At 49.6% G+C, this 27230-nt stretch overlaps 1 protein-coding gene across 1 annotated transcript in view; it reads right to left on the bottom strand.

Annotated features, from left to right (window-relative positions):
* Positions 1-1059: 1059 nt before the first annotated feature.
* Parp1 (poly (ADP-ribose) polymerase 1) overlaps positions 1060-27230 on the bottom strand; it is a 31812-nt gene continuing 5641 nt past the window's right edge. The window contains exons 3-23 of the mRNA NM_013063.2: positions 25271-25386; positions 23614-23828; positions 22402-22504; positions 19433-19549; positions 18453-18629; positions 16062-16209; positions 14713-14853; positions 13936-14175; positions 13659-13727; positions 13319-13451; positions 12612-12807; positions 10517-10645; positions 8970-9053; positions 7906-8028; positions 7341-7469; positions 4701-4799; positions 3851-4003; positions 2995-3122; positions 2394-2455; positions 1820-1934; positions 1060-1570 (exon numbers count right to left, since the gene is read on the bottom strand). Of these exons, the coding sequence (NP_037195.1) occupies positions 1489-1570; positions 1820-1934; positions 2394-2455; positions 2995-3122; positions 3851-4003; positions 4701-4799; positions 7341-7469; positions 7906-8028; positions 8970-9053; positions 10517-10645; positions 12612-12807; positions 13319-13451; positions 13659-13727; positions 13936-14175; positions 14713-14853; positions 16062-16209; positions 18453-18629; positions 19433-19549; positions 22402-22504; positions 23614-23828; positions 25271-25386 (2759 nt within the window). The 3' untranslated portion in view covers positions 1060-1488. The remainder of the gene's footprint in view (positions 1571-1819; positions 1935-2393; positions 2456-2994; positions 3123-3850; positions 4004-4700; positions 4800-7340; positions 7470-7905; positions 8029-8969; positions 9054-10516; positions 10646-12611; positions 12808-13318; positions 13452-13658; positions 13728-13935; positions 14176-14712; positions 14854-16061; positions 16210-18452; positions 18630-19432; positions 19550-22401; positions 22505-23613; positions 23829-25270; positions 25387-27230) is intronic.

The following is a 27230-nucleotide window of genomic DNA, read 5'->3' as shown; positions in this document are numbered from 1 at the left end:
CATGAGCTGACCGTGACCTTCGAGGGGCTGGAGACGGTCAGCACTGAAGAGGGGCATGAGCTTGACCGTTGTCACCTGCCGAGACATTCACACTTCTCATCAGAAACCTCACACTCACTTGCGTCCCTCGGCCTAACTGCGGCCACACACCTGATTCTACAGAGCAGAGCGCTAGACCACAAATGAATAGAAAATTTGTTTTCTTCTTTCCTGTCTTAACTGAATCCTGCTTTTTGTTCCTCCCACCAAAAATCAAAACCACCAAAACAACTCCAAGCATGTAAGTCCTTGAGTTAGGGGATGGTGGGGGTTGATCTTGGATCTATCAGTCCTACACACTTCTATAAAGGTCACAAGGGGCCCTGACCTCAGAGCTGAGTGTAGCTGTCAAGCAGTTTCCAAATCCCAGCTAGCTCTGAGTGGCCTGTGGTTTTGTGGTTTTAGGACAGGACAGTGCAGAGGTTCTCAATCTGGGGTCGCAACCCTTTGGGGGTTGAGCAACCCTTTTACAAGAGCTAAGACCATTGGAAGACTATAGATATCTACATTATGATTTCATAACAGCAGCAAAATTACAGTTATGAACAGTAGCAACAAAACCAATTCTACAGTCGGGGTCACCACAACATGACTAACTACATTAAGGGGTGCAGCGTTGGGAAGGCTGAAACCCACTGGCATAGTTAGTCCTACTGCCTTGCCAAATATTGGAAATCTGAAGGGAGATATACTTTTGGGGTTCAGTGCTATAGGGACCCAGAGGAGATGAGGCACACAACACAGGAATAGATAGCCATTTGCATTTTAATTGAGAACCATAGCCCTTTGGGTGGCTATACTGATTACAGACGGTTCAATGTGGAAGACAAATTGCTCAGGGATGAATCAAGAATCCCAAGCGCGACTTCGAACCGACCACACTACAGGCTCAGTTCCCCAGCTAAGTGCTTCAGGGAGCCCCTTCTTTTGGTTACCCCACGTCTATCACTGAAAACCCAGCAAAACAAAAGCCAAGAAGGCTAAGAAGGGGACATACAAGATAAAAAAAGAAAATCTATATAGTATGAAATTAGTTTTTATTTTTTAGCTCAAAATAAATGCTTAACATTTTGCCAAAATCAAACCAAAGATGAACCCTTGAAAGAAGGGAGGAAGCACATTTTCCTTCCCTGGGGAAGCCAGTAAGGCAGACATTGTGACTGTGACGTGGCGGTTTCTTCCCTCAGGACTAGTCTAGGCAAACAACAAAAACCTCTCCCCAACTTTCCCTCTACTGCCAGCTGTCTGTCACGGCTGTGCCTGGTTGGACAAACCACAAACAGCCGTCCCACTCCAGCGCAACCTATCTGTGTAAAGTCCTTCCTAAGGAGATTCGGTGAGGGTGCCACCCTGAGGCGGCAGCATGGCTGAGGTGTTGTGGTGTTTGGTGCAGAGGCACTAGGGGCATTATCCCCTAGGCCCCGGGTGCTGGCAAAGCCCGCCTTCACTCTACCACAAGGAGGTCTTGAAATTGAACTTCAGTTTCAGTAGGTACTTCAGATTCACCTGAGCAATGTCGTAGACAATGTACCTGGGGAGGGCGGCTGTCAAGGAGCCAACAGTTGAGACCCCAAGACCTCCTCCTACCCAACACTCAATCTCCCAAGAGTGGGGAAGGTTGGTGCCCAGAGAGACAGGTTTACCCGTGCAGCAGGGAGTCAGACCTCAAGGCCACACAGGAGACCACCCAAGGGCAAGTTGTCACTGTCCCCATAGAAGCTGCCCTGGGCAGTAAGAGCACACGCACAGCTCCATGCACAGCCCGGCCATGAAAGGATACTCGTTATACAGCAGGCAGGTGTCATTAACACCAGACGGAATCCCTGTTCCCAGCGGAACCTCTACACCATCCAGGGTGATGCTGGCCGAAGGGTCAGGGGCGGTTTTGCCCAAACCTGTAAGGTGGAAGGCTCAAGTGTTAGGTATAACAGGGGGTGTGGAACAGGAGGTGTGGAAATGTCCTGGGTATACAACATCTATTTGATACAGGATGTGTGTGTTCACTTTAAACATCCTTTAGATGCAAACACAGACACTGTAAAGAAAGGTTCCAAGGCAACATTCTAAACCAGTAAAGTTACATTGGTCCAGCTGAGGTTATACCCTAGGCATTGACCATCATATGCTACCCATAATTCCAGGTGCACCAGAGGTCCTCTGGGCCCTGATATCACTGCTCAAAATCTGAAGTGACCTGTGCCCTGCTTAGTTCATGGTACCCCACAGAACTCGCATGGCATTATGACACAAGGACTGAGGCAGTTGTTTCTAAATGAACCTCCTGTAGCGAGAGTGCAGCTGCTGGAGGAAAGGCGCCCCCACCCGAACCTGCCATGTCAGGCTGGGGACAGTACCTTTGACACTGTGCTTGCCCTTGGGTAACTTGCTGATGTGAGAAGCATGCTTGAGTTCGTACCTATTCAAAAGAGGACAGTCTCAGAAGAGCCTCTGGTCACTGGGCTCCCAACCAACACTCCCTCAGCATCTTTACTGGCATGGAAACTAAGCGCCCACAGAATTCTGTCCACCCTTACCCTGGCACCTCCCTCCCCAGCTCCTGACTCTTCTCAAGTAGGGAGTCTGGAACTGCTGCCACTGCTGGGGGGTTATTTCCAAAGAAGGGCGGGCGCGTCTGGAGTTGTGGCCAGCTGCTTGGCGGTTCCCGTCTAGTCTACCCTATGGCTTGCTTCACCATCTCCTTCTGGTCACAGCTCACCAGATGGAGGTTGCCAGAGGATGGAGGAATCAGATCTTCTCTTTGAACAATGATTTCCCTGCCTCCCTGTTCCGCAGAAGGACTGTGCTGCCAGGTCTCGGCCTCCGCATTTCTGCCTTTGGTTTCATAGCTTCTCTGAATCTCCCTCGATCCCGAGCTGCTGTCTACTGCACTTACAAGTCAAAAAGATTCTCCTTCTAGTCTACTCTACCCACCCTGCTCAGAGTCCGGACACTCACATGTTTCCAAGGGCAACTTCTCCCAACAGTATTAAGCCAATCGGGTCTCCCTGAGACGTGTGGCAGTAGTTCGCACTTTTGGACACCATATCAGCAAAGTAGATTCCTTTCCCAAACATGTAGCCTGTCTGGAGAGTTGGAAGAGGGACAGCGGTAAACCTTCCAGTGGTGAATCCCCACAGCTGCTGCTCAGCTAAGCTCCACAGCCAGCACCTCCCAAGAGGAAGGGATAGCTCTTTCTCATCAAAGGCCAGTGCTTACAGGCAGGCTGTGTGAAGTCATGCAACAGCCAAGGATGCCACTTTCTCTTTACCAGGAAGTCTCATAAGGCTAATGTGAGTGAGTTAATAGTCACTACTCACACTAAGCCAGGCACATATATACATCCAGCAAGCACTGATGTCACCATCCAGCCACACACCAGTACCTAGCACAAGAGCTATAGTCACCAAGCCCCTTCCTTTTCTTTACTCTCTACAGTGAGTGAGGGGCTGGGATGGCATCTCAGAGGGCCTGTTCAGTCCCTTCTGTAACCCAGCAGGGGACATCATCTATCCCTTGTCGTCCTTTTTTTTTTTTTTTTCGGAGCTGGGGACAGAACCCAGGGCCTTGCGCTTGCTAGGCAAGCACTCTACCACTGAGCTAAATCCCCAACCCCTTATTTTTTTTTTTTTTTTTTTAAATGGTGGAAATCTGAGAGCTCATGGATGCTGCCAGCTGAGGAAAGGCAGAGGCATGCCTGGGTCCAAAGCCTGTTCCCTTCTGACAGGGCCCGCTGCAGGCTGGACTCTCAGGGGGAGATCACTGCAGGAACAAGTAAGTACTTCTGTACTTCCCATAGACGGCAGCCACCTACCACAGGTGCTTCAGGTGGGGCTATCCGCAGACCCTGTGACAGGATGCCTGCGAAGTTGGTGGTCCTGGACCCGTGCCACAGCAGTCTCCGGTTGTGAAGCTGCCTGAAGGGCTTGTAGCGTTGGCTCTCTCCCTCTCGCTCTATCTTAAAGATCTGGGCAGAAAGTTGGCAAAAGGGAGACAGATATTGTTACTCAGGTTCCCTGAAGGGATAAGTGGACTTGGGAGTGTCCGGTACTGACCACTGTCACAAGAGCTAGGACGGTTTAGCTCTGCCACATTATCACAGATGGGGATGGGATGACCCAATGCAAGTGTCCCAAGGCTCCATTTACAGACATCGGGGGACACACCTAAGGAACCTTTTCTCCGAGACTGTTCTCACTATGTAGACCGGGCTAACCTGGAACTAATTGGTCTGTTAAGCCTCCCGAGTGCTGGAATTAGAGATGTGTACCACATCTGGCCCGGGGAACTTTATCATGAACTTCTTTCTGGTAATCATATTTTCTGACAAATCTGGGGCACTTTCAATACCCAGAAAAAGCCAAGGCCAACTGTACACCACCACTTACTTTCCTGCACAACAAACATGTCACCTCTGCTTACTAATAGTACAGCTGGGCAGCTGTGGCACAAGCCTTTAATCCCAAGCACTCAGGAGGCAGAGAAGGCAGCTCTCCTTTCCAGGCTCGCCTGCTGTAAACAGCGAGCTTCAAAACAGCCAGGAGTACATAGAGATCCTGTCTCAAAAACAAAGCAAAACAAAGCAAATGGCTCATGCTTTCTGAGCCAGGAAAGAAGGGGCTAGGGAGACCTGGCAGGACGGAAAAGGGGAAGAGGAATCTTACGTCTATCACTTCCAGGTCATAGGCATTGTGCGTGGTCGCGTGAGTGTTCTTCACATACTTCCTGATGACCTCAGCCTCTTCAGAATCTCTGTCAACCACCTGGAGAACAGACATCTGGAATTAGGGCAGGGAGACACCCAGAGAGGAAGAATACTGACATACTAACCTAGAAGTCTCCAGGGGCAGTTCATACTGCCCCAGGACTGACCCTGTAGGCCGAGGCCAGGGCCCCATGAGCCTGAATATTTACTTATCCATTCAGACTGCTAGAGGAGAAGCTCAAAGTTCTTGCCTCATGCTAGACTATGAGTTAAGCTGGAAACAGAGGTTCACCATTACTGAGGTGGAACAAGGGAACTATTTTGACCAGGAGTCTAGGAGACCAGGATGTCACAAGGTGACATCATACAATTTTCTTTTCCCTATCCCAGTCCTAAGGATGGACCAAGGGGCCTTTCACATGCCTAACCACCAACTATCCCCCAGCCCCACCTCAGGGTTTTGGGGACAGTCTCTTGTCTATGTGTACCACAGCTGGTTCAGTGCATGCCCAACTAACCAGTGATGTCATCGTAGCCATGCGCGGGAGGCTATAGATGTTCTGTACATTTTCTTGCTTTAAGTTTGGAAAACCTAAGAATTCTGATTATCTGTGCTCTCAACTACAAGCTTTGTAAGAGTTAAAAGCAGGAGCTTCTTCACCACGAATCTTCGCTTTCCCATTAAGAAGGTGCATTGGCATCACACTCTAGTGGTGAGGATAGCAAGCTTAGGGAACAGTTTAGCCACCTGGAAGTCTTGTTTGGGCTATATGGGCCACCATTTTCTAATGTGAGACCCACTTGTTCATTCTGTACACATTCCTCTCCATTCAAAGCTCCTAAAACCTGTACCCCTCTATCTGCTGTGGGACACCAACTTCCAAACAATGGAGTAAGCTAAGAACCAAAGGGGCTAGAGAGATGCTCTTCCAAAGGTCCTGGGTTCAATTCCCAGCAACCAGTGGTGGCTCACAACCATCTGTAATGGTATCTGATGCCCTCTTCTGGTGTGACTGAAGATAGCAACAGTGTATTCACATAACTAAAATAAATAAATCTAAATAAAAAAAATTTAGATAGATTCTGTTCAATTATATTCCACTTATGTCTGAGTTTGAGTAGGAAGGCTGCTCAAGCCTCAGTTGGTCTTGGGTAATAAGGCAAACTGTCCTTTTAGTGGACTTCTGCAGAGACTACTGTGCTGGCTGGTTTTATGCCAACTTTACATAAGCCAGAGTCACGGGAGGGAACCTCACATGACAGACTGCCTTGATAAGACTGGGCTGTAGACAAGCCTGTAGGCATTTTCTTAATTAGTGATTTAGATGGGAGGGCCCAGTCCACTTTGGGTAGGGCCGCCCGTGAGCTAGTGGTCCTGGGTTCTATAAGAAAATAGGCCAAGAGAACCATCAGGAGCAAGCCAGTAAGCAGCCGGCCTCCATGGCCTCCGCATCGTCTCCTGCTTCCAGGTTCCTGCTGAGTTCCTTCAGTGACAACTGTGATGTGGATGCATCGTCTCTTTCCTAAGTTCCTTAGGTTTGGTGTTTCAATAGTAAGTAACTCTAACTAGAATAAATCCTCCTCATTTCATGCCTATGGGAACCGCGGCATCTCTAATGACTGAAATCACATGCACATGGAAGGATATGCACGGGACCAGGGCGGACACAATCAAGACTGTGATTAAAATAGAGCACCACCCAGCCCACACTACTTTTGCAAACCTTTATTTCAATCCTTTGATTAAGAGGCCAAGAATCTGGAAACATCTGGCCCAGACTTCAACCACCAGTAATACTTGGACTGCAGTGGGTCCCTGCTGCCTGGCAGAAACAGGGTCAGAGAATGGGTGTACTGCTGACTTTGTGTGTCAACTTGACATAAGCTAGAGTCATTACAGAGAAAGGAGCCTCAACTGAGGAATTGCCTCCATGAGATCCAGCTGTAAGGCGCTTTCTCAGTGATTCATGGGGAAGGCCTTGCCCATTGTGGGTGGCGCCATCCCTGGGTTGGTGGTCCACGGTTCTAGAAAAGCAGGCTGAGCAAGTCATGGAAAGGAAGCAAGCAGGTAAGATGCACCCTTCCATGGTCTCTGCATCAGCTCCTGCCTCCAGGATCCTGCCCTGTTTTGAGTTCCTATGCTGACTTCCCCCAGGGATGGATTGCAATCCTGAAGTATAGGCCAAACAAACCCTTTCCTCTCCAGTTTGCATTCTGTGTGGCAGCAATAGAAACCCAAGACAATGGGCACGCCAGATTCAGGCTCTGGCTGGGACAGTGGCACACACACTTCAGGCAGGGAAATTCCCGCCCACCTGAGCCTTCAATACAGCCCAGTTCAAGTGACTGCTTGGGCCCGAAATAGAAGAAAAGGAACTTTCCAAAACCCAGTCTCCACCCCGACCTGAGGCTCTAGCTAGCTCAGACTTTCCAGGGGGTCTCAAAGCCCACCAGCACCACCCGGATATGTGAGAATGCAGTCTCAAGGCTTAGCCACACACCTGAGGAGCTGTGAAGACGGCTCACCTGCACACGTAGGTTGGGGCCGCTGCTCTGGGGTGAGCTACTGAATGCTACATGGGAAGGGCAGGCTTCTCACCTTAATGTCAGTTTTGAGCTTCTCATAGTTGACATCGATGGGGTCCTTACTGCTGTCATCAGACCCACCCCTGAGAAGACTATAGGCAACCTCGATGTCCAGGAGGTTGTCCAGCATCTCCACCTTGGCCTGGGGACAGAGTACAGAGCTGGGAGCTAAGTCCATAGGGAAGGAGACAAACAAGCCCTGACAGGAGTACATGCAGAAAGATGATGACACCCGCTATCTCCGCTTAAGGGGAAGAGCCTGTGCTGGCCAGACCCTGCCACCCATCACTCCTCACTCACAGTGGGCACTCAGGCATTTCTCTGCATGCTAATAAGGCTGATGCCTGGGGAAGGGAGGGGAAGATGTCAGAAGGATGCCACAAACTGGCCTAGGTCAGGGAGTCATGGGGACCTTTACGTGGGACAGAGAAATGGTCTTCTTCGTGAATGACAATTTCCTAAACTGACTTGGTAAAGCAAAGGAAAGAAAGGGGAGATCCGACTCTTAGAGAACACAGAGAGGAGGGCAGTCCCAGTAAGACCCAGCCCCGGGTCCAGCCCCACAGCCTATTTATTACCTGCACACTGTCTGTGTTGTTCAGAAGTGGGGGCTTCTTCATTCCAAAGTCATGGGGGATGAGGGTGTAGAAGCGATTGGAGAGATCCAGGATCTGAGATTCACTGCTGCCTTGGGACACTGCCTAAAAGGGAAGGGGACAGACAGAAGGAACACAGGACTAAAGCAGCTGCTGTCAACACAAGCAGGGTCATTAGCGTACCTTCTCAATGGAGTAGTGGCACTGGGGCCCCCAGGATAATGGTCCTGTAACTGCAGCTTATTTATACAGAGAAGGATATGCTGTTACCTATTTCATACAAAGTGCTACCGCAAGGCTACACGGGGGCTCACGGCTACTGTGGAAAATTCCTGTGAATTTTTGTTTGAAAACTGTTCAGCTGGGCATGTTGGCACACACCTGTAATCCCAGCACTCAGGGCAGGTGGATCTGTGAACTGGAGGCCAGCCAGGTCTCACAGTTCTAGGCCAGTGTGGGCTACATAGAGAAACCCTGTCTCAAACAAACAAACAAACAAACAGAAAACTGTCCACAGCATTGGGGAGCATCCACCCGCTACAGTGGCAGATACAGTCCGCTCCTGCTACCCAGGGGCCATGAGCCAGACAGACTGAGATGTGAGGCCCGAGTGTGGAAGCAGGGACACAAGCTCACTGCTCAGAGGCACCCAGATTCTACAGCTCACGATGCCCAGGAAGTCTACTTTGCTGGGTGCTTTGTTTTCTTCTCAAAGATGCTACACCCCACCTTCAAGTACAAACAGAGCCTTTTGGTCTCTTGAGGATGAAGTATGACATAGGGCTGAACTAGACAAAGTTCTCTCCCATATTTAAATTTCTAAGGAGTTTATTAACTATCCGATAACTAAAATCATGACTACGTGAATTTTGTTAACAGTCTTTGAGCAATGAACTGGACCATAATATTTACTGAACTGAAAAAAGTCCAAATCCTCATAAAGTACAGTTTAGTACTGTCTGTCACTCTTCCCACACAGTAGATGTTGCTACTGTTTCTTACTAGAAGAGAAGCTAACGGCTGGAGGACCGGAGGTACTTGCTTACCTGCTGGACCTCACTGAGGATAGAGTAGGCGGCCTGGATCTGCCTTCTGCTCAGTTTCCCCAAGGGCATCTTCTGAAGGTCAATCTGAGGAGACAGGGAACCTAAATGCATTCTGCATTGTGGTGACGCACCACTGTTCCCTCACAGGAGCAGTGGCCTGCTTGCACAGAAGGTGTCACCCTCTTACCCCACCCTGTATGCTGTGTAACACAAGCCCAATGCATACAGCTCAGCACTTCTGAAGGAAGACCCAACATAACTCCTACAATCCCACAGGACCGAGGTGATGGACTAAACCTCCCACTGTACTCTAGGGCAAGGAACAGAGGGTGTGTGTGTGTGTGTGTGTGTGTGTGTGTGTGTTCTTATGACCTTTGCTGCCATCCAGTTCAGAAACAAGAGCCTCAAAGTTCTAATGAATGTTATTTTTCAAAAATACACATGAGCCTTTCAAATCAGCCACCCTAAAGGCTACGCACACTTAACACCACTGTGACTAACCACACTACTTCAGGATCCACTGTTAATCAGGGTACTGGGCTGTGAAGGCAGAGATCATTGTGTTACAGTGATGAAGAGCGGACAGATCCACACTTGTAAACTGGACCAACTGTTCTCAAGTGACATCTACTCCCTCCTGTAAGTGAGCCGGCCTGCACTGTCTCTCAGTGCTTGAGGAGACACACCTGTGTGCCAGTACATTACTGCCCTAAGACTGCAGCACTGGGCACATCCACCAGAGCTGCCTGATTTGCAGAGCAGCCTGTAGCTTATGGACTCGTGGCCAGAGAATAGGAGGCTGTGTGGCTGGCCCAAGTACACAGGTCGCCTCCTTGCTAGGAAGATTACAGGTGAAGTGAGAAAGCCTATTCTTGACAGCCTGTTGTCCATGCCATGTAGGCCCACTTGGGAGCAACGTGGTTCCAACTGGCATCATCTCACCCCACGTGTGTGAGATGAGCAAGACCTCTTAACACAGCTGCACCCAGCCCCAGGGTTTAAGAGAGCTGACTGGAGTTTGGCTGATTGACTGGAGCATGGATCAAGACAGTAGTGGTCACAGGAGTTTTCTTTACAGTTTAATTTTTTTATTATTTTATGTCTATGACTTCTTTGCTACTTATATGCCTGTATCACTTGGGTACCAGTGCCTGTGGAAGCCAAAAGAGGGATTCTCTTGGAGCTGACGTTACAGAGCTATGGCTCTTATCTACTGAGCAGTCTCTCCAGCCCAGTTTTCTTTGTCTACAAGTGAGTGGAGGTTGGGACTTCCACTGGCATCAGCTAGCTGGTCTGTCAGCGTCGCAAAGAAAGAACCAGACCTACCTAACACAGAAATCAAAATGGCAACAGGCAATAGGGGCCCGGGGCCCAGGAGAGTCCTCTACAGTCCACCACGCATCCCACCACAGGGTTAAGGGGGCAAGCGGGCGCTGAGCTGGGTGGACATTTGTGGCCACTTGAGTTTTAGAAAGGGAAAGTAACACAGTTGAACTCGCCAGGCTCAGTGCAAAAAAACGAGCAGAGAGCATGGCCTCAATACGCACCTCGTACTCCACCAAGGCCTTCTTCATGCTCTCCACGTCGAAGATCATCCCGACGAGCTCCTGCACCGGCTTCGGCAGCTTCGACTTAGTGCCAGGCTTCACCGCCAGCTTCTTTACTGCCTCTTCGTCCTTCAGGGAAGTGGGGAACCAGAAAGAGGACAAGGAACATGGGTTAGGTACAGCTAATGAGGACACAGGATAGAATACTGCCACCAAAAAAAGTCAAACTCTCCAGACAATGGCGGCCACAGGGCACAGGCCCATGCATTCCCCCATGCCCTCCTGACTGCTTCAGGTTCACATCCCAGCTGTTCTGACGATGTCTGTCTGCCTGCCTGTCTGTCTCTGGTATGCTGGTACCCCGCAGAAGCTGCCCGGTGCACATCCATACTCATTTTAGAAGGGAAGGCTGCTGTGAAAATGAAGCTCAGGTCATCGCAGGAGCTTGTTAGACAAAGTCTTCCCTTTGCCTGCAGCTGCTTGTCCGGGGCTGCTGCAGGACCCCGCTTACGTGTTCTCTACAGAACCACCCTGAGGCTTGGTCTCATGCTCTGCCAGCCAGCTCAACAAAAACATGGCACATCTCAGCATCCGCCATCCCTGCTCTGCCTCTACACAGCACTCTTCACCTATGAGACAGTGAGATTGTACTCCTGTCTTCCCAAGACTCTGGTTAAGATCGACTGCTTTGTGATTGCCTCACCTCAAGTTTCATACCTGAGGTCTGAGGAGGCAGGTGCTGTGCTGTGGACCTGGATTCTCCTTGGGTTCAGCTGCAGTCACCTGTGCTGCCCAGTGCTGCCACCATTCCCAGTAGACCTACTCTGTGTACAGAGCTTTAGAGGTGCTTTTCTGTCCTGTGGGTATGGCCCCACTGGAGGGCAAATGGATCTATATGCTGTAGGAAGCCATATTAAGTAGATATTTCTTATGACCCAGTGACTCCATCTCTCAGAAATGAACCTGAGAGGTACTCAGGTCTGTGTGCTCACCCGAATCACCACAACAGGTACCTGAAGAGAATCTAAATGTCTAGCTGAGGGGGAAGGACTTGCTGTTTTCATCAACTGTGATTTCTGGCCCACCACAAGATGGAATTCTATGTAATCTGAAGAAATGATGCTTTAACTGTGCAGGGTGGTTTAAATTATTAAGATTAGCTTCATGATTTCTGCTTTTAAAATGCCAAACTACTTCTGTCTCACATTGTGGCTCCATGGAGAGTGGTGTCTTTGGAGAGTGTATGGCGTGGTCCTGACCGTGAAGAAATGGGTGAGCACCACATGCACTGCAGGATTAATGCAGGATTCCAGTATTATGATGAGAAGTGGCTCCAAAGGTGAGACAGCCAGGCGCAGACATGTGCTGGGACAGTTATGGCTAATCCCGGGCAAGGAGGGTACTACCCTGTCTGCCTCTAAGTGCAAATATCACCTAAGAGGTAACCGAATCCTGCCTCATAGCACACAGAGACTTTCAGGATAGGCACAGTCTACTCGGGGGCAGAGCACACCAACCATCCTGACCCTACATCACTTCACTTCAGTGGTGACGCATGGATTCCAATGAAATCTTCTACAAGCAACTTCAGAAACCACCTTTCCTTGGTGCCCCAATATCTACTACCAGTGGACCTGACAACACTTGCGACTGCACACACCTGTAATCCTAGTGCCCAGGAGGCTGAGGAAGATGTGAGTTCAAACCCAGCCTGAGCTCCCTCCACTCCTTTCTTACTCATTCGATGCTTTATGGTATACATTTTACAAAATGTTTTCTGTGGCTCCCACACGCTCATGTGACGTCTACCCCTCACTCACAGGGCACACTGAAATGTCAACAACCTCAAACTTGTTTGTATTGTACTTGAGCTTGGTGTACAAACCTCATACACGGCCTGACTTACTAGTTAGGATTTTACGTTACAGAGATGGTGTTCAGCATATTCTTCTGATGTTCTTTGGTAACACTGGCCTCATGGAATGAGTTGGTTAAGTTTTCCTCCACTTTGGGGGGAAGAATTCGTCACCTGGTATTGTTAACTCTTCTTTAAACATATCTGTGGAGTTAAAGGAACAGACCTTACTGTGATTACCTGGCCATAGTCAATCTCCAGAGGGTAGAACTTCTTGGGATACTTTGTGAAGTTTTTCGAGTGCCAGGCATTTCCAGTCTTCTCTTCGTATAACTTCATGAAGTGTTCAACAGCATCCTCTTTGGACGGCATCTGCTCAAGCTTGTTACTGCCGATAACTGTGCCCACTCGGCCCCAGGACCGGAAGATCCAATACCTGTAAAGGGACAGAGACCAGGGTGAGCTTCTGTTCTGTTAGGCCCTCCTCCATAAGGGGCAGCATTAAAAGCACACTCTCTCCTTCATGTGTTGATTGAGTGGTGCTGCAGGTGGAACCCAGGGCCTCGAACACACTAGGCAAGCATCTATAACTGAGAGAGGATGTTTAAACTATAACCTTCATTCTAGTGATCAGCAAGTGTGGAATAGCATAAAACGATAAATTTGAAGTCAGGTGTGGTAGCGCACGCCTTTAATCACAGCATTTGGGAAGTAACAGGAAGGTGGGCCTCCGAGTTCGAGGCTAACAGAATAGCCCAGTGGATCAGTGGAGCTACACCCGTGATGGTTAAGCAAGGCAGCATAAGTGATACTCAGGAGTGGCTATTTTTTATGGAGGAACTTCAAACGCTATAGGCTTTTGTGACCGTTTCTCTTGCTCCAGGCCCTGCAGCGGCCTGACTTCCACAGGTGGGCAGCACACACTCAGTGTGGAGGCCCAGGCTCACCTGCTCTCCTTGTCGGACTCCAGAAGTTGCAGTTTGTAATAGGAGTTAGTCCCTTTCACAATGTCCACCAGGCCAAGCGTGGCACTGAACACCTTCCCGCCTTTCTCCAGGACATGTGCAGAGTGTTCCAGACCTGCCCCAGAGACAAAGCTCCTATGGTTTTCTCCCTTGAAGGGAGAGGGTGAACAGAGGCCTCATGTCCCCAGCTAGTTTCATGTCACAACACCTTTAGAGGTACCCACTGACCCTCATGCGTCCAGGACTGGCCTGCTCCCCTCTAGCTACCCTGACTAGAGACATCTCCTAATCTCCCAGGGCATGGGAGGCTCTGATCACTCACCAGAGTCAGGATCAACGGCTGCTCCTCCCTTCAGAGTTAGTTTCATCCTCTTTTCAGACTTGTTGACACCTTGGGAAGGAAGGGACAGAGGAACACAAAGACTCCACTTAGGCAAAGGCAGAACAGTTTCCAGAGGCATCTGTCATGGCACCTGCACACCACCTGTTGCCCCACAGGGCCTGCTGCTTTGTGTCCGCTCACTGAACTAAGGATACTGCTCGCCACAGCACCTTAGGGACACAGAACCAAGGTCACAGGTAGGGCAGGTGGGTCTCACCTTCCTCCTTGACAGCACCCTTGCTCTTCTTGGAGGGTGCAGCTGACTTCCCCTTGGGGACCACCACTTCACCAGGCTCTACCTTCACCTCAGCCCCCCACGAGGACAAGCTATGGGCTGAGAGCAGCTCTTGGAGGCTCTTAGCTGAGGCAGACACATCCTGGAGGAAGTCCTCACACACGACTCGAACATTGGCTGCTTTCACTTCCTCCATCTTCTTACTCATCTTCTCCACCTCCTCTGTTTACAACCAGACAGGGAGAAATGAAAACCTCAACCGATAAGCTGAACGGCTACCTTCCTACAGTCTGAGAAGGCCAACGACCCCATGACCAACAACTTCTCTCCCAAGCTGTACGCTGAACCTCATCTCAGCAGTCACGCTCCAGTGGTACTGGCTGTCCCTCTGGTCCACAAAGCCAAGGGTGGCCACCTTCTCTAAATCCTGAGTGTGGTGTCAGGAGGCACTCAGCAGAAATGGACTCTTAGGCCCAGACCATAACACTTAGCAGAACAGTCTTAATATAAATGTGGGTCTGGCATCCATCACCAGACCACAAAGTGGTAACCTCCGCCTGCCTACAAAGGAACCCAGGGTCATCCATGAACACTGAGCAGTGTAAGCTTATGGTCTGACTGGGACCAGGAGCCTGTGTGAACACACGGAATACAGTACAAATACCAGTTTTACCTACAAGCTACAGTGAGAAGTGTCTGACCCTAGCTGTGCCACAGAACCCTCACCACCTCTGAGAGGCACGCGCCCGTCAAACTTACTCTTAGTGCTGATACACAAGGAGGCCTTGTTGGCAGATCCTGTCAGCTTGCCTCCGAGTTTCTCAATCATGGCCTTTGCTTCGTCCTTGTTCTGGGAGAGCTTACCAAGAGTCAGGATCTTCATGTTAGACAGGGGTTTGTCTGGGGTAAGAGATCAGAAGCGTCAGGCTAAGACCATTCTACTGCGCTCTCAGGAAAGGATGAACAAAGGCAAGACAAAACAGCTGGCTCTTCAGGAGAGGTCAGAGTCTGGCCAGCCCTGGCCTTTACTCTTCTCTTAGGGAAAATCTTCTGAAGAAGACAGAAGCAGTAGGGAAACAGAAGGCAGAACAGCAAACCCAAGACCCCAACCCATGAGTGTGCAACAGAGAAAATGGGGTAGGGCATAGGCTACACAGAGAACAAATGGGTGATCCATGCTGGCTACCCTGGGCCTGCTCAGGGGCAGACTAGAAAGGCTGAATCTAGAGATGAGGCCAGAATGCTCAGAAGAAGGTGGGTGGTGAGAGCTCTGCGTCCTTCCATACTCTTCCTCCCAACTCCCGAGTAAGAAAGCACAAGCTGACCAAGCTGAAAGGTCTGATCAGTATGGCCACACTGAGTTAAGCACCAAGTACCCAGCACTGACTGCCAGGTTGGCATGGATGGATGGGCCTCTGTGAGTGAAACACAGCACTAGTTATAGTCAGGCCATGGCCTCTGCTTCAGATCTCACAACTGGGAGATCTAACTGCTCTTTCTAGGGGGTGGACAGTGAGGACACCACCTGCGTTCACTGAAGTCTCTGTAGAGAACAAAATCACTGATTTAGGTGTGAACTGCAAGCAAGGAGACAGCAGAGAAAGGGTCTGTCAAGGAGGAGCAGAAAGCAGGCTCTAACTGACCACATGTGTTTGCAGACCCCAGGATTCAAGCAGCGGAGAGGACTTGGGATAATGAGTTCACCATTAAGGGCAGACTAGGTGCAGCTGGGCTAGTGCCCAGAAGCAGAACCTTGTCCTCTGCCCACACCAGCATGGCCTCTACAGCCTTTAGGAGTGTCCACATGCCTGAAGGAGCAAGTAGCACTCTCCTTCCCAACAAGGCACAGTGATTCACTCTTATGTGGCCTCGGTCATGTCTATTCATGACCAGGGTCTCCCCAGGCTCTTGATGGTCGGTAGTGCAGGGAGGACAAGGGGCCTGGAGACTGGGGATGTGGTTCACGGTACACCGGTTGTATATTCTGAACACACTCTAAGGAATGTTAGTCACATGGTACACAGACCACAGGACATCCACTATGCTATGTCCTTGCTTGGCATGACTCATAGGTTGAACCCAGCCCATAATCCTTCCTGGAGCCATACCTGCTGGTGCAGAGGAGTTCACAGCTGTGGGTGCGGAGGTGATCGAGACGGGAGGTGCTGGTGGTGCTGGGGCGCTGCTCTCTGGAGGGAACAGCCGGTCCTGCTTTTTGATCTTTAATTTCTTGAGGTAGGATATTTCTCGGAATTCCTAAACAATGTCAAGTTTTAGTTTTAAAGACATCAGAGTTTTCTTAAAATAAATTTATAATAGACTAAGTGGGATTTGCCCTGTGAAATTAAATCATCTTTTAAAAATCCCTATAATTGGGGTTGGGGATTTAGCTCAGTGGTAGAGCACTTGTCTAGCAAGCGCAAGGCCCTGGGTTTGGTCCTCAGCTCCGAAAAAAACAAAACAAAACAAAACAAAAAAACAAATAAACTACATCTTGAAAAAAAAAATCCCTATAATTAAACAGGAAAGGCTTAAAGCTCCCAGGAAGGAAGCGCATTCTTGTTGTGTTTCTCAGGCCTTATTCCTTACACCTACGAGAATCCAGGTACTGTGGGTGACCTGAGGGAGAAACCTTACCCTTAGGGAAACAATGCCAGTGAGGCGGCTCAGTGATCACCAAGTCAAGGGTCTGATGGAGTTTGGCCCCAGAGCCCACACAGTGGAAGAGTCTCCCACAAGCTGTCCTCAGCCCTCCATGTGCCCCTCCCCAGCTAAGGGTAATATTTCAAAACAATAAAAACGCAGCTGACAGCTTAGCGAGGGAAGTAGCGCTAGACCAGGAGGTGCACGGGGACCGCCCTGTCCTCAGGCCACTTCTCTCTGCACCTAGCATATGCTGTTAGGTGATACTGCATGGCCTAAAGCCCCTTAAGACTCATACACTTAGGCCAGGGCTGACAGGGTGTGGGTGACAGACCTTTAATCCTAGCACTTGGGAGGAAGAGGCAAGAAGATTTCTGTGGGTCTGAGGCCACCCTGGTCTATAGTGACTTCTAAGACAGCTAGGACTACATAGAGATACAATAAACTATTATCCAACATCAAAATCCAATCAACTATCCAGGCACAGGGGAACCCTGACCACACATTCCCAAGAAAAGGAAGCTAGCGTGAGAGGCTGCACAGGCGTGAGAGGCTGCACAGGCGTTCTAGACCACCTAACCACAAGGAGAGCTAGAGAACCTGGAGCTGATGACAACATCAGCAGTTTCCAGAGTCTGGATGAGGAAAGACAAGGAGAACACCAAGAGTATTGGGGCAACAGATGTTGTAAATGATGTTTTCCTGATGGCTACATTTCTTTCTACATTTACCAACACCCACAGGCTGCACACCACCTAGCGCGGCCTTAATGTAATGCAGACTGAGGTGATGCTGTGTCAATGTCGCCCGTCAGCTCTCTGGGTGCACTACTCTGGGGGAAGGCATTTATAGTGGGAAGGGTGTGCAGGATCCAAAACCAGGCAACAAAACACACCCAGTGACAGATTCTTCCCAAAGGAAAGGCTAAGTCACTTGCTCATTAGGGGGGAGCACATGCTTGCAATCACCGTGAATTATTCAGTATCATCGCAATTATTGATTATCATCATTATTATCCTGCAGCTTACAGTAGGCCTTGCCCTGGGAGGTTGGTACTTGTCTGGTGAAGAGCAGTCCCTGTGCTGCAGAGCACCTAACAGAAAAGTGACTTTCTTGGAAGCTGTGCCCATACTCAGTGAAGGGTAAGTTAGGTGGCAGACACCTCAGACTCACACTCACCAATGCCACGTGGCATAGGAAGGTTAGAGGGCATTTGCCCTCAAGAAAGCAGTCCTGTCTGAACCGAGTACAGCACACAAGTGCCAGGAGGTGGGGAATTCAGGAACACGTGCAGGCCCTGACAGGTCTGCCAAGAGCCAAAACAGCAGAGCTGCCTGGGCACAGGTATCAGGTAATACACAGGAGCCTATGGGACCCTGGGATGCAGAGACTTAGACAGGAAGGGCACTGAGGGCTCTAGGGGACACCACATAGCTTTTAGTCTGAGCTAGTCACCTAGGGGAATAATAAAGTCATAAACTCCACAGTGTACGGGGACAGCAAACATCACCAGACTGTAAAGTATCTTGCAGCACCACTCCAAAGGACAGAAGCACAGTCTGCATCTTACAAATGTTCCCACCAAAGGCAGTAAAAGGCACACAATGCTACGTGAGAGAGTAAAGCAGACACATTGAAATGCTAAAGGTGAGAGAACAACAACAGGCAGACTACAGAGTGGCTACTCAGGCCAAAGCAGAGGGTGTGAACAGAGAGAACGAACTCTTAGTATTAATTATGAGAAAGGATGAGAAACATGGACTGTCATCTTGTGGCATGGAGCGTGGACATGTCCAGAAGGTGGAGGGAGTCATGCTTTCCGGCTGACAGATTCCAGGAAGCTCCCTAACCCTTACCTTTGGAGTTACCCATTCCTTTCGGCTGGGATTCTGTGTCTTGACCATGCACTTGGTCCAGGCAGTGACATCCCCAGTACAGTAATAAGCGTCGCTCTTAAAAACCAGCTGTCCTGAACACTCCTTGCAGGGCAGAAGGGCCCCAAACGCCATGCCATCAGCAACTCGGTCCAGGATCTGAAAAGTATGGCAGAGACCAGGGGCTCAGGAAAGGACTAGAGCAGATGGGGAGACCTCTAGCAGGCTCTGTCCCCTAGAAAGAGGCTGCCTGGGCTTACAGCACAGCCCAGGCTTTGCGTTTTTGAGTCCTTATCTCCAAGTAAAGGGCTCCTGCAGCGAACACTAATATAGAAATGGCCTAAGTAGGTGCGGGTGGGCTTAGCAGCCCTGGGACATATGGCGGGCAGTGGACAGCAGTTCTCAGGAGAGTGTGATGTCAATCCAAGGCAAAGGCACCTGCCCACCTAGTTACCTCACTGGGTTCTAAACCAGGAGAGACATGTGGCAATGCATTGCATGCTGGGATAGCTGGGGGAGGAGATGGTGACCAGGACTGTTTTTAACGAAATCTCATCAAACATTTGATTTTACCAATGAAGACTTGGGAGCCAGATGTCTGCTGCTCAGAGAGGCAGAGAAAGCACCTAGGTGGCCTTCCTTCTCAGCTGCGGTCCCAAAAGGAAGCTCTCCTAAACCACACCAGTTCAAAACCTGTAAACTGAACGTCCTCCCTCTCCTTTCGGTATGCCTCTCTGTCCTCCTGCCTCCCTCTTACTCTGTTTTTCCCCACTGTTCACTTCCTGTCACCTGGTTGCTTGCCTTTGACCCATGCTGACTTCATTGAGTCTTATTTACAATAAACAGAAGCTCTTGGACGGAAGGTGTGTTAGGATGAGCCACACCACAGCCACGCGACAGCGCCATGGAGCTCATTTCCTGCAGGGCCTCCTGTGTGTCCCCCACAGCATAAGGGCACTCACTGCGGACTCTCCAGATGGTACTTGCTGCTGGTTGAAGATGAGCAACTCCTTCAGGTCGTTGGTGGAGCAGGCTTTCTTCAGCTCATCTTTGATATTCCAGACCAGCTCGTTCTGAGCCTGAGGATGAGAGCCCTCAGCTGAGGTCAGTTCTTTCCAAACTGTAATTAATAGCTTTCTTACCTTACATTTAAAAAGGTTACATTCAGTCACTGATGTGTGTGCACTATCATGTTTCACAGGGCACGTTTAGAGGCCTGAGAGTGTGGGGGCTAATATTCTCCTTCCATAATGCAAAGGCTGGGTTTTTGTTGTTGTTTTTTGGGGATGGGGTGGGGTCCTCACTCTATTCTGTAACTCTGCTGTCCTGAAACTCACTATATATACCAGGCTGATTGGCCTCTAACTCTGCCCCCCAAATGTTAGGATTAAAGATGTGTATTATTACGCCTAGCCCCTAATGTAGGTTTTGTAGGTCAAACTCAGGTCACTAGGGGTCAGTGAGGGGCTGGCCACAGGGCACCTGGGACACTGTTCAAGGAGGTGGGATTCACTGTCACTGAAGCAGGGAGTATGAGCCTCTTTCTTCTGGGATACTAAAAGTCTGGGTCATACACTTTAAAAGTCCAATCAGTAACTTTTAAGGGGAGGCTGAGGTGAGTGAGACAGAATCGGACTCAGGAACCCAGGCTGGCCTGAAGTTAAGCATGTAGCCCAGGCTGCCCTCAAATTTACAGAAATTCTCTTGCCTCAGTCTTTGTTGGACTTTGGCCCGATGACCTGAGTTTGGTCCCTGGGACCCAAACTGTGGAATTGACTCCATCATGGAGGCTCACAACACCACCCTAACTTAGTCTGGGTTATCTGGATACCCTTTTCTGACCTCTTCTGGCACTAGGCAAGCATGTGGCATACAAACACACACATATAAAACAGTTTTTCACATACAATTAGATATGTATGATTGACTGAAACCTCAACTCAGGTTACTAGACTAGGTGAACAGTGTCTTCCCGGCTGTTTCTCCAGGGCTGGTCTGACCAACTCCACCCTCAGGTTTACCCCTCAGGCAAACCCCTGCACACATCAAAATAAAGCATAAATCTCTCGGGCACAGTACAGAAGCATCACCTGTCAATAAAAAAGCTGCTGGCCTATTAGCTTAGACAGGAAATAGAAAGTGGGAGTTTCAGTAGGAAGAGAGGAACTCTGGGATAGTCCAGCACAGGAAGTTAATTAGCTGATGGAGATGGTTGGATAAGCCCAAGAAGTAACTATCCACGTGGCAGGACTCAGAGTAAACGGGGCAATGACAGCTAAAGCTTTGGCCTAGGCATTTATTCATTGATAAATCAATCTCAGAGTTGCTATTTTGGGAATTTGAGCACAGATGGAAAAGCCCACAATTATAATAAAGCCAGGCAATGCTCTCAGAAAACATTTGCAAAGCAAGAAGGAGACCACTTGTAAATAAGACTGAGTCCCTTATTGCATGGGCCCTGGTATCAACCCTCAGAAAACTGTTTCAAGGCACAGAGAAGGGACTGGAAGTTCTGGGCCCCATTATCTTTCCCAATACCCACTTACAGATTTCCCTGCACACTCAAGCTCAAGCAAGAGCATAAGTGATCCCTTCTACACTGGGACTCGAAAACCCTGACTTCAATGTCTAAGTGCCCACGCTTCGATGGCGCTTTTATGCGCATCTCACTCATTCTCACGGTGACCTGCCAGGGCGGTAGGCCGGGGTGGCCCTCTCCCCTTGGGAGAGCAGGCTGGTGGGTCGTGCAACGGGCTGCACCTAAGATGGAGGGGAGTGCCGGCCCTGCCCACACCAAGGGAAGGTTTTAACTCCACTGACTGAGGCCATCACCTACCATCCCTCCTTCCCACTTCCGGTGCTGGGGCTCTCAGTACCAACACCCTTCTCACTTCTCCCCAAGGCAGGGCACACAGTGGGAGGGCAGACCCATCTGTCTTATGGCTGAGGCTAGAGACTACAGAGACAGACAGACTGAAGTAGGGAAGGAGCTGAGAGAGTGGGCCAATCCTGCTTTTATCACTGGCGATGTTGGAGAGCACATCAGCACACTTACTGAAAGGCAAATGCAAATATGTGAAAGAAAAATTAAAAAAAGAAAATCAAACAGAGGGATGACTGGAGCCACTCATGACTCAGTTAAGAGCACCGGTTGCTCCTACAGAGAACCTACATTCATTCCCAACATCCACATGGCAGCTCAGAAGTCTCTCCAGTCTTCATAGGGCTGCAGGGAGCAGACGCACGTGAGACACACAGGCAGGCAAAACACCCATACCGAGAAGGAAAAAGCAGCAGTTGAATATCACACACACACATTTAAGCAGAGGGCTCCACCCGTCAAAACCAGATCACATATGCTTATAACTGAGCCAGTAGCAAAAGCTGAAAACCACACACTCAAGCTCTGGAAAAATCACGTTCCCAAGACTGTCCAGCGCCCAACATTCTACAGGTGGTAACCGCTTCTCAGCTCCGAATAGCACAATTAACTCTAACGAGCCTTCCCTGGCCAACAGCCACCGGTTTAGTGTGGGGAATACTGCATGCGCTCCAGCCCTTTGTTGACCTTCCTTCCCAGGCGCCTGCACTGAGAACTGGCATCTGGGGACTCAGTCTCATTCTCCAACACTCATGAGTGAGCTGAAGGTGTAGAGTGCCACATGATGCCTCGACGGGACTGAAGCATCATCACCGTGTCTGTCACCCAGGGTCGAGGAAGACACGAACATTCTACATGGTTGGTCCTGGCTGCAGACCGGGCATCCAAGGCCTCATGTGCTCCATTACCCAAATAAAAATGGTCTCTATGAACAAGGACAAGCTCGGAGAAAGCAGCCATGCACACGAGAGTTTCTCCTGCTCTTGGTGAGTAGGGACAGCCGAGTGTCCTGCATGAGAAAGGACAGAGGACACACAGCCCAGGACTCACCTTGAGCGCCTTTTCCAGTTTACTACTCTCCTTGTCCTTTCCTTTTTTAGATTTCTTTTTGGCTACTTCATCTATTCCATCCACCTCGTCACATTTTCTCTTTCTGAAAGAAATACAGGACTTAGTAAGAACTCTAGAAACCGATACCAAATACCAGGTGACATGCCACAATGTCACTTTAGCCTTGTTAGCTGCTGCCCAGGCAGACGGGAGATGCTATGCCATTCAGGGCCTCTTCTGCCAATAAGGAGGGGCCTGGAGCTCATCCCAGTGTCCAGAACAGCCAGGACAGACCAAGGGCTTAGGTCACATCTCATGCTAAACCCATATGTCTCTTGCATACAAAATGACTGGGAACTGTGGCAAAGTCAAACACAACTATAAGAACTGAGTCTGGAGTGAGACAGAGCTGCTCCCCAGAACACCACGCAGGCTGAGTTCACCCTGGCACTTTCTAGAGCCACGTGCTAGGGAAGGGCAGGACTTGCAGGGCTATGGTGATAGCGAGATCAGGCACAGAGCTGAGCACGCTCCAGCTCCCCAGCATCACGTCATAGAGACACCCTGCCTGCCGCCGGCCCAGGGCATCCTCACCCTCTGGCCTGACTTGCTAATGTCACATTCCAAAGCTACTGTGCTGCTCTACAAACTTGTGTTAGGCCCACTGAGAGCGCAAGAAGCTGCCTGGTGACAGCAGCATAGGAGTTGCTTGTGAGCACAGCACGCCCATTAATAGGCTACTCTGGGAGGAGGCCCTTCCATTCTAGATGCTAATTCCATGTGTGCCCATCTGTTCCGATTCCAGGCCCTTCCCACTGTTCTTCTTTTTGTGAACAGCCATGATTCTCCTTCCCAGAGATCCAGACACAGAAATGTCCCTGCCGCATGACTGTGGCAATGTTAAAAGAACACAAATGTGGATCTTCACAGGGTTTGGAACCATGGCCATCACCCGTGCAAGGAAACTTGGATGGTCCACAAGGGTGGTCTTTTACTATCTGAAGCTTGTATCTGTGGAACCTGGCATCTGGGGGCAGATGTCATGGCTGGAGAGCTGGTGGGTGGGTGAAGAAGCAGCAGGTGTCCCAGTCTCTCTGTGACCTCTGCTCCTATTGCCACAGCTCCTGGCTTTCTGATCATCATTGGAGGGATGGAACCCACAGGCTTGTAGACCTCCCCTAGAACCCCACACTCTAACCAAAGCCCACCTACCCTTCACTCTTGACTGCCGGGAGCTGCTTCTTCAGAGCTTCTTTGTCTTCTGCAGAGAGGAGGCTAAAGCCCTTGAGCTGGCTGGCACTGTACTCAGGCCGGAAGCCCAGCTCGTCCCGGTTCTTGACAAAGCAAGTTGGATGGTACCAGCGGTCAATCATACCCAGTTGCGGCTTCTCTGGATCCAGCATCTTCTTGGACAGGCGCATCTGACCCTGTAGGGAAAACCATGTGGCATCTAGGGAATGACAAGGCAGGACAAGGAGCAGCTAGCCTAGGGCAAAGGCGCATGTAGCCTATTTGAAGCTTTTAGAAAGTTCTGACTTTTATACCATCAAGGACTTAAGGTAATGTTAGGCCCCAGCACTCACATTCACTGAGACTGACACATGACCTGCTGTGCTAATAGTCTTATTAGTTAGTATTGCTCACACATTCTAAATGACTATCTACATACCTATACTTGGACAACTAACGGTAAGTGCTTGTCTACGTGCTAACGTGTCCCTGATGGGTTAAGATGCTGACAGTGTGCTGCGCTTTAGTGTGGCAATTTATCCAACAGGGCCTTTTTGTCCGTCTCACCCTCCCGTGGACTCTGGTCGCTATAATGAAGGGTCTGATTAAGCTGCAGCGATAAACACGAGCTGGTTCCTGCCAGCCTGCCAGGTGTACAATTCACCAACTGACATTCCCAATGTTCCCATCTGTGAGGCAGCTGCAAAGAATTGGGCCAACAGGGATCCGACGATGCAGAGAACTCCATCTCAGGCTAACGCTCTAGAACACAGAGCAGCTGCAGCTCCCTCAGAGGCAAGAGGACCACAGTTTTTGCCTCCAATTTTTAATGATGAAAGGTGAGGACATTTACCAACTACACTTTTCTTAGTTTCATGTCTGCTACATTTAGATCTTCAACTATTCTCAAAGGTCCTATTCTAGCTCCTTCTTGGGAGGCAGTAGGTAGTAAGGCCTACTAGAAAGAAGTTAGAGCTTTGGGTTTCCCCTGATATTAAAACGTTGGTCTTCCTTTTTGATATCCCACAAACTAAACAGGCCTCCCTTGCCACATGCTCCTGCCACGACAGGCTTAAAGTAACAGAACCAAGGGATGGACCGTGACTGAAATCTTTGAAACCGTGAGCCAACACCAGCCTCCTCCTCCTCAGGTGGACGACCTCTGGCATCACATTGTCTACCACACAGAAAACTGACTCACACACTACCCAATACAACTAATGCTAAGTGAGTCACAGCCCAGAGACGGGAACACTGGCAGGCACAGGCTTAGCTTCTACCGTTCCCAGCAGCACAGCCAGTTAGCCACTCCACCTGACTGGCCGCCAGCCTTCAGGGACAAGAGCTGGTAGCAAGGAGGGCTGGACTGGGAAGTTTCCCTGATTAAAACAGGAGAGTTGGAAGCAGGATAACCCTAACCTCAGACCCATCAAATAAGAACTGCCCCATGCCTGTTGACTTGGGGCAGAACTATTCTTCCAGGGCCCCCACCCGTAGAGGTGGCTAAGGAAAACAAAGGTCTGGGCCTGCCCAGAGTGAGAAGCCATCACCTCCCGCCTCCACTGCATTTCTGTGTTGAGCTATAAGGTAGAAGCAGTTTGTCCTTTCCTCCTGGAATGACCACACCCCCAAGCTTTACCTTCTCTATCTTCTCCATGCAGCCCTTGCATGTGCTCCTGTTGGACTTGGCATACTCTGCCGCAAAGTCGCCCAGCGTCTTCTCCGCCTTGCCGCCACCTCCATGCTGGCCTTTGCCTGAAGAACCAAACCCACGGCTCTGCTCAGCTCAGCAGCCTCATGCTACAGTCCCCAAAATGCCCATTTCTTCTGTCTTCCTTCTCCCAGGACCGTCCCACCAGGACACTGTGTTCTGGGTGACCACATTCATCTCTACTGGCAACGACTGTGGCCAATTTTTCTTTTAATTTCTACTGCTCTGCCTAGGGCTACTTCAGTCTTTAAATTATGTGTCTCTGTGCCTGTGTGGGTGTGTGTAAATGAATGCAGATGCCAGAAGATGGCATCAGGTATCTGACAGTTGTGAGCTGGGAGCAAATCTCAGGTCTACCATAACCAAGGAGTAAACAGCGAGCATCTCTCCAGCCCCTACCTTACCTTTTGACACGGGGTCTCTCTCTTATTGAACCTGGAGCTCACCAAATTAGCCTGGTGGCTGTCTAGTGAGCGCAGGGATCTGCCTGTCTCCATTGCCTATACCCCAACACTACAGCCACACCAGGTTTTTGACAAGGGTTCTAGGGATCTGAACTCAAGTCTTCATGCTTTCGTGGTATACTTTACACACTGAATTATCTCCCCAGCTGCTGTACTAACATCTGTGAGGAATTAAAAGGACCCACAAAGGAATAGTAGTGGAGTTATACTGTACAGTGACACAACTTCACGAAGCCACTACAGTAATGGAACCATGGACCTGGAAGAGAAAGTGAACCAAATGGAATCCAGACACAGGCTCTGGTGACAGTGTCAACTGGTTCTGACTGACAAGGAAGTCAGGTGGTTTGAACGATCAATGTCTTCCATAATCTTAGGCATGTCAGTTGGTCCCCAATTGGTCCTGTTTGGATAGGTTTAGGAAGGTAGTTTTGCTGAGGAAAGATGTCATTGAGTTTAAAACCTTGTGCCAGCTCGATTCCTGCTCTGTGCCTCCCACTTGATGTCACATTTCCCTGTCATGAGACTCTTACACAGAAACGAACTCTTTCTTCTCTAAGTTGCTTGCTCATGCTATTTTACCACAGCAATAGAGAGGTAACTAACATAGTCTTCTCCAAGAATGCTGCCTTACAACAGGAAAAATCCCCCATATCTTCCTTACAGCTAACACGAGCCTGAGTTCCATCCTTTGGACCCAGTGGGTGTTAGGAGAGAATTGCCATGCATGGATGCAACTCCTTCCCACATATAAATAAATAAATGTGAAAATTTACAATTAAAGTGAAAGTCGAGCCACAGACTGGGAGGCAGTAGCAGTTCCAACATGTGTGCTTACCCAGGGGCCTGCAGAGGCTAAGTACTCTGAGAGTTCAGGAGTAAAAGTCCACAGTGGAATCACAGTGGGCTGGGCAGATGGCCCTGGGTAGAGAGTAACTGTTACTCTTGTAGAGGATCCAGGTTCAGTCCACAGGACCCATACATGGTGGTTCACAACACTCTGTAACTCTAGTCCTATGGACCAGAAGTCCTTTTCTGACTCCACGGGAAGCAGGCACAAACATGGTGTGCATACACACATGAAGGCAAAACACTCATGCACATAAATCTAAACATAAAGTTTAAAAATAAAAAGAAGCCACAAGCTACAAGCTGAGCGTTAACAGAGCTCTTCAGGAGTGCAGGTTTTTTGTTCTGACTTTTGAAATAACTGCACATACACGTAAGACACCATGCAGGAATGGGCTGCAGGTCCACACATGAAATACAGGTGTCTCACAGATACATTCTCGTTGTACGCACTGCCTGAAGGTGAGGGTGTACAGCACTTCTAGCCTGTCTATCATTAACTCCAACATTGCCATGAAACCAGATGTGGAATTTTCCACCTGTGGTAGCGGTGTGCAGCTACTCAAAAGTTTTGG

The sequence above is a fragment of the Rattus norvegicus genome, chromosome 13 (genome assembly GCF_036323735.1).
Source record: "Rattus norvegicus strain BN/NHsdMcwi chromosome 13, GRCr8, whole genome shotgun sequence".
NCBI lineage: Eukaryota > Metazoa > Chordata > Mammalia > Rodentia > Muridae > Rattus > Rattus norvegicus.
The sequence above is the reverse complement of the archived record's forward strand: the minus strand, read 5'-3'. Positions and strand labels throughout refer to the sequence as shown.